We start from the raw sequence: 8,885 nt of genomic DNA on the forward strand, positions 1-8,885 counted from the left end.
TTCAGGATTTTCGGACTTTAGTTTTAGAGTCATTTCAGTGCGTCAGAGGCTTTACTGAGTCTGACTTCACTAATTTGTTTGCATGGTTTTGACATTGTTGCAACACGTTTTGTCCCTCTAAAAAGGCATTTTTTTTTTCTTTTGACGTTATGGCTCTGCTCAGAGGACTGACCGTGTTAAATAGAGTTTTAACTCCAAACAAGTGTTTCACACCAGCACGAGTAAGAATTTTATTTTGTGCATGCATTAAATTGCAATTTAGTTTAAAAATCTCATAAACTGCAGCCAAGACATGTCATTTATATCTGGAATTTTTAAGTTATATAAAATATAGGCTAAGTTTTTAACTGCATTTTAGGGAATTTAATTTTAAATAGCTTGCGCAGTAAAATTAACTTTTTTAATTGTTACAATGTACACTAAATGTGAAAATCATGCCTTTCAAACATGATTTAGGCTATATTTGAGACGTGTTGCATTAATTATAACGTGTATGTCCCTAAATGCATAGTTTAAGCAGTAAGTACTTTAGATTGTCCTAATGACCTTTCACCCAGTTTTTATTTATGTACTTGTCTGAATAAATAAAATTACCCTCTTTGCATCCTTTAACAGTTGTTTGGATATGGGACAAACACTTTATACCAGAGTGGTCCTCAAACTAGATTCTTCCCACCTTCTGAAGGTGTTATGCTTCTCCCAGGAACTTACAAAAACAAAGTGGCCTTCATCACTGGAGGAGGAACGGGACTTGGAAAAGCCATGACCACTGCTCTGTCTTCACTGGGAGCAGAGTGTGTGATAGCCAGCAGGTTAGTTAACCATCTCATAAGATCATCAAAAAAGTATTAAGCAGCACTTTTTCCAACATTCTGATAATAATAAGAAATATTTTTTGAGCACCAAATCAGCATATAAGAATGTTTTCTGAAGGATCATGTGACACTGAAGACTGGAGTAATGATGCTGAAAGTTCAGCTTTGCCTTCACAGGAACAAATTACATTTTAAAATATATTAAAATAGAAAACGGTTATTTTAAATTGTAATAATATTTCTGACTCTTACTGTAATTTTGACCAAATAAAAAAAATGAACAATGCAGCCTTTGTGAGAATAAGAGGCTTCTTTCAAAAACACTAAAATACTTAATTGTGTTTGTAGGTTTTCTAGTTCCTAAATAATCGTTGGCCCTGCAAACAAAGCCAAAAGCTTAATGTTGAATTTTACTGATTGTTCATGTTAAAATAATTTTGTTAATTCTCCTGTCGTCACTTCCAGAAATCTTGATGTTTTGAAGAAAACAGCAGAGGAAATCTCACAACAGACAGGAAACAAGGTACCTCTGCCTCAGAAAGTCTATGCAAACATTGTCATATTTATGGTGAAGAACTTGTTTTCATCCTCCTGGAGTTTGATAAATGTGTTAATGTTTCAGGTCCATGCTGTCCAGTGTAATGTTCGAGACCCTGCTTCAGTGGAAGCTGCAGTTGACCAGCTTGTCAATGATGTCGGCCTGCCTGATGTAGGTTTAGGTCTCCATCTTAACAGCAGTGATGCAATAGATTCCACACAAAACTCTTTCTGATATGCGTTGGGATTCTGTTTGCCATCCACAGGTGGTGATAAACAATGCCGCCGGAAACTTCATCTCTCCTTCAGAGAAGCTCTCTCCCAATGCCTGGAGAACCATCACTGACATAGTGTTGAACGGAACTGCCTATGTCACGCTAGACATCGGGAAACGCCTCATCAAAGCTGAGAAAGGTGATTATTTTTCAACTTTTAATTATGATAGAAAGATCTGCTTATATATAGTATGCCAGTGGTTACCAAACCTGGTCCTAGAGTAACCTCAGCACTGCACATTTTTGATGTCTCTCTTATCTGAAACACTCCGTCTGAAAGACTCATCTCAGGTCTTTGGCTTTGTCCGAAATTGCCCCCTACACCCTTAAATAGGTCACTATTTTAGGGGACAGCCATTTGTAGTGGTGTCCAAAAACATAGTGGACGTTATCGAGTGCACTCATTCAATCCCATAATGCACCACAATAATGAGTGTACTGCTGGTCCAATGTGGGTACATTGTAATATCATTCAGGTATAAATTCCTTTTTAATTGAATATTAAATTGTTTAATTAAGGTTTATACATGTTAGTTTCCATGACAGAGTTCAAGATAAATCCTTTCATTACTACTGGAGCTGCTAGTTTGCTATGTTGCAAATAATTATTAAACAGCAAGAACAAATTATGCAAAAGTGACAATCCTTCCGGCACACTCAGTGTCCGAATTTGCTCACTCGTTTTCATTCACTCCTTCAGGTGGACTATAATAGTGGACTAATGTAGGGAATAGTGAATAAGGGTATAGGGGGCGATTTCAAACACAGCCTTTGAGTCTTTACTAATGAGCTGATGAGTTATGATTAGGCAGACATCTAAAATGTGCCGTTCTGGGGGTATTCCAGGACTAAGGTTGGGAACAAGTGTAGTATGCAACATTGTTACAAACAGTAGAGCATGGTGCTTGATTCACAGGGAATAAGCAAACTGATAAAAATGTGTACCTGAAAGTCTCTTTGGATAAAAGCTTCTGTCAAATGCATAAATGTAAATACATGAAATAGTTGGATTGGCTGGTTGGAAGTGGTTGATTTGGAGTACACTAGAGGGCAGTAAGTGCAAAAAAGTCATACAGAATGCTCAAGTCACTGATAATCTGTGCTATTTCTCTCAGTGATCCTTTAATAATTAGATAAATGTTATGCATTTAATAAAAAAGTTCTATCAATCACATCTGTGAAATTAGTTGTGTTTTTCATAAGTGTGTAAAAAGCAAAAATTGTGTGAAAATACATGTATCAGGAGCTGGACTTTGCTTCAAAATAATTTAATTAAAATGCACATATAGCCACAAAACTACCAAATTTTTAGAAGTGCCGTCCATGTAAACATGGTAAGCAATGAAATTACATCAGCAACGCATAACCAGAAGTCCATCAATCTAGAAATGTAGTCCCATTCAGGCAATTGTATTTTTTTTTTTTTTTATTATTATAAGAATTTATATAAGAACCAAAATTCCAGTTGTACATTTCTGTTCTTAGACCCTCAACAATGACTGTCCTCTCAATGCCATACTTGTAAGTTCATAACTGTACAAGATTTTTGTTTTGAGGGACACATCAGAATTAACATTTGTGGTAACTCACAGCATGTCACATTTTTTAACTTTTAAAAGGTAGTGTAAAAATGATTTTTTAAAAGAAATACTTTTATTCAACAAGGATGCATTTAGTTAATCAAAAGTGACAGTAAAGACATTTATAATGTAAAAAAAAATTATATTTCAAATAAATGTTCTTTTTTATTATATTTAAAATAAATTGCACTTTAAAATAGTTTAAAATTGAAAATTGTAATAATATTTCACAATATTACTGCATTGTATTGAACACTGTAGTGTATTTTTACTGTATTTTTGATTAAAAAGCAGCCTTGGTGAGCATAAGAGACTTCTTTAAAAAGCATAATCTTACTGAACCCAAACTTTTTATTGTTCTGTAAGTTACATTGTGGCCAATCCTTTTATAGTGTGATGAATTGAAATGTGGAAAACTCCGACTGGCCGCCGGTGTGTTAGTGATTAACTAAGTTGTCCAGATGATCCACATTTGTGGTCTTCTGCCTGTTGTATTGATGCTTCTGCAGTAATGAGGTTGCCTGTGGCTTCCTGCACATCCCATGAACAATGCTTTTGGGAAAGTGCCATAAAAAAGTTGTCAAAATGTGGGATTTGTTTTGCTAATCAAGCTTGTTTTGTAATGGGCTAATTTATGTGTATTCACGCCGTTTTCTGCTCTCTTTGTTTTCCGTTATGATAACAGCTTCTGGCTGTAACAAGTAAGCTGCAGCATAATTACTTGTGTAAATTAAAACATCATTAGTCTTTATGCATATTTGCTGCATTTTGCAACGATAAGACCCAAGTATGTGTGTGGGTAAGATGACAACTAGCAAGATAAGATAATTCCATTTCATTGCCTCAGTCACATTTGTGTGTTTGTTGTGTGTATTTGACGAATTAGCTGCTCAGATTCAGACATCCAGCCTCTCGCCTGATTATTTTTACCTCTTTCTGCTTCCTTGAACATGGTGATTACAGACTTTCAATTACTCCATTAACTCTTAAGTGCAAAGATATTATGTTACTGATAACAAGTCTGACCTTTACAACTCAGTGTGTTTATTGTATTCTTGATGCAGCGCATATATATATATATATGTTTTATGATCATCTCATGATGTCACAGGTGATCTGCAGCCTAGCACCAGAAACTGATAATCTTGCTGAATTTATAAAGGTGCTGCTTTTCTGGCCATCACCACTATCTATGCTGAGAGTGGCTCAGGATTTGTTGTGCCAAGTGCTGCGGCTAAATCTGGAGTGGAGAAGCTGTGCACGTATGTGTTACACTACAGACACCTTTTTAGGTTAGGTTTTTAGGTAATTCACCTGGCAAATCAGGTCCCTCTGTCAAATGCCTTTATAATATATTCTTGAAGGGCTGCATATATTATTATAATAAAGGTGCAATGTGCTATGTTTCATTTACATTTTAATTGTAAGATGGGGATCTTGACCCTCTCTCCTTAATGAGTGTTAACAATGCTGGAAATACAATAGGGAGAGGTGGACAGCACACTATCTAACTGATGATTTAGATCAGCAGCTTGTTAAAAATATCATCTCTGCTTACATGTTTAGTTCACTGATAGGATTTAAATTAAATAAACACTTTTTTACTTTTATTTGAAGACTGAAATGAGCTAAATTAAACCTAGCATATCTTATATCAGGATGATGCATACAGCATATACTTTGCATACAAGTAAACACCATGATATTTATTTAAATATGCTTTTTAAAATTGGTTTATCATGAGTGATGAACAGATGATCTTTATTCCATAAGAAGTTGCTTATCTGAATCAATTGCATTGCCTTTAAAAAATCATTACAAATTTGAATGAAAGTTTAAAGTAAAAAAAAAAAATAGGAGTTACTTTTTAAAATTTAAGGGTAACACTTTACAATAAGGTCTCGTTTGTTAAAATTAATGTATTAACTAACATGAACAATGAACATTTTACATTATTAATCTTTGTTAATGTTCAGTTCATTGTTTGTTCATGTTAGTTCACAGTGCATCAACTAATGTTAACAAATACAACTTTTGATTTAATAATGTATTAGTAAATGTTGAAATTAACATTAACTAAGATTCATAAATGCTGTAGAAGTATTGTTCATTCTTAGTTCATGTTAACAAAAGTAGTTTACTAATGTTAACTAATCAAACCTTATTGCAAAGTGTTACCAATTTAAGATTTATTAGCATTTGGTATGATTAGTGAGTAAGAAATACTGCAGAATCTTAAATATTTCTTAAAAAATTAATATTTCTTAAATATATCTTAAATATTGCATTATTATTATTATTATTATTTAAAATACAAATAAATGGGGTTTAAATGGGGTTTCCATTTTGGGCCCTACAGTATTTGTATACAGGATTTATACTCTACAAAAATATCTGTAGCTTAATTCTAAAGTGTGCACATAATTACTGATTGTCTGATTTGAAGTTGTTCCATACGTTCTGTACATAAGACCTCCTGAACCTTAACAGCCCTTTGATTGCATTTTCCTTGGCTTGACCGTGAGCCACCATGTTTGTTATTGCTTCCCCTGTGTGATAAACCTAATGGAAAAGGGTCAGACTCAGGGAGATAATTACACTAGAAGCAGTACTGGCAATGTCTGATAGATAGGATGAACAGATGTCCCCAAAAAGTGGGACAAATCCGAGCATGTGTAAAAGGTCTGACTGATTCTCTCTACCTACAGGTCTCTGGCAGCAGAGTGGGGCAGATACGGCATGAGATTCAATGTTATTCAACCAGGACCAATCAAAACCAAGGTACTGTGCAAGTTTTTAAGTTGTTCTTCTCTGAAAATGTTGTCACAAATCCCTTGGTGTGTTCAGAGAAATAGCAATGTTCATTTGTGAATGAATCATGCTTTCTAGTTGAATCTTTGCAATTAAAACCAGTCTGAATGATTTGTTCACAAATCAGACCGATTCAGTTCTTGAGTTCAACTCACTGACTCAATCCAATTTGGATTATTTTCTATCTTTAAAGCTTTAGTTTTCCAAACTTTATAATCCATATGGAAAAGAGCTTTACAGTGACTCTGTCCAGTATCTTTCTGAAGGGTGCGTTTAGCAGATTGGATCCCACTGGCCGGTTCGAGAAGGCGATGTTCGAGAGGATACCCGTAGGTCGTCTGGGCACTCCTGGAGAGATTGCCAACCTTGCCGCCTACCTCTGCAGCGACTACGCCAGCTGGGTATCAGGCGCGGTGAGTTCGATGACCTTGCATGAAACGAGCTTTGCCTCTCTGGGCAAGAGCTCACCTAGAATCTTCCCCATAGGGCCTCTCCATTTACAGCCAAAAGGAAACTGAGCCAAGGGCACAACCTACACCTCTCTTTTCCTCTGTGATTGGTAGCAGAGGGAATTTTGTGAAAAATTAGGGGAAAAAATAGTGTTCCAGAGATCAATATGGAATTATATGGTCCGGCGCATTACTGTAATGGCTCTATACTTATAAAGTTAAGGAGCCCTGACAGGGAAGCTAATATGTTTTTCACAGTGAAAGACAAATTTCCAGCTTTAACAGCTCCTCTGTCCTCACAGATCATTCGAATGGATGGTGGTGAATATGTCTCCTTAGCTGGCGAGTTCAATGGTCTGAAGGAGGTGATTTTTTTTTGATTTTTTTAACTCAGTCAATCAGATATTTACAATGGGGAGTTTTCATTACTTTATTTATTATATGTTTACCTTGATTTTATTTGCCAGGTCACAAAGGAGGAATGGGCCATGATGGAGTCAATGATCAGAAGCACAAAGGGATCATAAACCTCTAAAACTGCTGTAACTCTGCACTAATGACAGTCATAATCTCAATCTCCCATTGTAACAGAGGAGGATCAATTGAAATATGGTTTGTAGATTGTATAAATTGAGACTTAAGTTGTCCTGGCACATACAAATATTTGTTCTGTGACACGTTTATCACCTTGAGGGCTGTAAGGAATTGTTGTTTGGAGTATTAGAGCCATACTGAATTAAAAATGTTTGCTTTTATGACATTTAAGTTGGCCTGTCTGCCATTTCTGCCTTAAATATCCATTGTAACAATGGCAATTACATTCTGTAGGCTGTAAACATGTAGATTACATATTTAACCTACATGTTGCCCCAATACGCTTCGATAGGCTCCAGCATCCCTGCGACCATGGTGAATGTGATTTCACCAAGTACCACATGTTACAACTCTGTATGGTCACAGGGTCACCATGATTTTTTTCCTAGATCAATATATTTTGTTGATCCTGGAACATCATTCCAATCAACCAACCAGATTTGAGGGACAAGTGTACAGTTGATGTCAAGTTTAGGCTTACAACCAGGGTTAGGTGCTTTTACATCAGTATTATTCACCTATTATTTCCCTCTGGTTTTAGGGATACAGTATGGGTAGGGGTAGGGTTAGGATTATGTTTTTGGACAGGAATGTTGTTCCAGGATCAACAAAATATGTTGATCTAGGAACATGTCTTACTTGGCAAAATCACGGTGACCCTGCGACTATACAAGGTATAATTGGTTTGAAGAGTAGAAGGGTGGAAGGATGGATACTGCCCCGTTTTGATAAAGCCCAGAATGATTCCTACAAATATCATGTTTAAAAGAATGTATTTTCTCTGTCCTTTTGTGAGCACAAGCGTTGGAAGTCTTATAACAACATTCAACTGCCTTATAATGACGAAGTAGAAATGACAGTTTGGTGTACATTACCTTGTTTCATGCTTAGAAATTTATTTAGTCAAATACAGAATAAAATCTGCATTATTTCTTGTTTTATTCTTGGTTAAATACCAATTAGAGGATAAAAAAACTAAATAAATGAGGGAAATAAATTTCAGAATTGTAATTGCTTTGTATTTCTGGAGTTTTTTTTTTTTAAATCAGGTTTCATTTAAAATGACCAGAGAGAAGTCTCCATATTCCTTTTCTTCTGCTCTTTTATTCATTTTAGTAGTTCCCAGTTTAGATTATATTACAGCTTGTGGTGGTGCAAAAGCATTTTTTTTTTTTTTTACTGGGGCTCTTGACAGCATCTGAGAGTGCAGTACATTTATATAAAAAAAAAAAAAAATAAAAATTAGGTACCCTCATGGAAAACATAATATTTCTTGTTGACCTGCTCTTGTTTATAATATGTAATGAATTATAATGCTTGTGTAATATTGTAAAATATTATTACATTTTAAAATAACTGTTTTCTTTTTAGTATTTTTAAATTTAATTTATTCATTTGATGACAAAGATGAATTTTCATCAGCATCATTACTCCAGTCTTCAATGTCCCATGATCCCACAGAAATCATTCAAATATGCTGATTTGGTGCTCAAGAAATATTTCTAATTATCACTGTTGAGAACAGTTAGCAACATAAGTGCTGCTTAATGTTTTTGTGGATACTTTTTGTCAGTATTCTTTAATGAACAGAAAGTTAAAAAGATCATTTATTTGAAATAGAAATCTTTTGGCACAATGTAAATGCATTTACTGTCTCTTTTAATGCATCATTTCTACATAAAATAATTTCTTTGAAGAAATGTACTGATCCCAAACTTCTGAAAGGTAGTTTATTTAATAAATTAGATAATAATAGACATATTTTAATAAATAAATGTTTAATATGTAATTTAATATATTTGCTGAACAAAGCCTTGAAGTTTT

At 34.7% G+C, this 8,885-nt stretch overlaps 1 protein-coding gene across 1 annotated transcript; it reads left to right on the plus strand.

The window, feature by feature from the left end:
- Window positions 1-24: 24 nt before the first annotated feature.
- decr1 (2,4-dienoyl CoA reductase 1, mitochondrial) lies at window positions 25-8,072 on the plus strand. The gene is made up of 10 exons (XM_051865857.1): window positions 25-221; window positions 616-812; window positions 1,281-1,338; window positions 1,438-1,524; window positions 1,619-1,766; window positions 4,370-4,469; window positions 5,916-5,988; window positions 6,285-6,431; window positions 6,770-6,832; window positions 6,935-8,072. Exons 1-10 carry the CDS (start codon window positions 150-152, stop codon window positions 6,992-6,994), a joined length of 1,005 nt encoding a protein of 334 aa, XP_051721817.1. The 5' UTR covers window positions 25-149; the 3' UTR covers window positions 6,995-8,072.
- The last annotated feature ends 813 nt before the right edge of the window (window positions 8,073-8,885 follow it).

This window comes from Ctenopharyngodon idella, chromosome 16, assembly GCF_019924925.1.
Source record: "Ctenopharyngodon idella isolate HZGC_01 chromosome 16, HZGC01, whole genome shotgun sequence".
Taxonomy (NCBI): domain Eukaryota; kingdom Metazoa; phylum Chordata; class Actinopteri; order Cypriniformes; family Xenocyprididae; genus Ctenopharyngodon; species Ctenopharyngodon idella.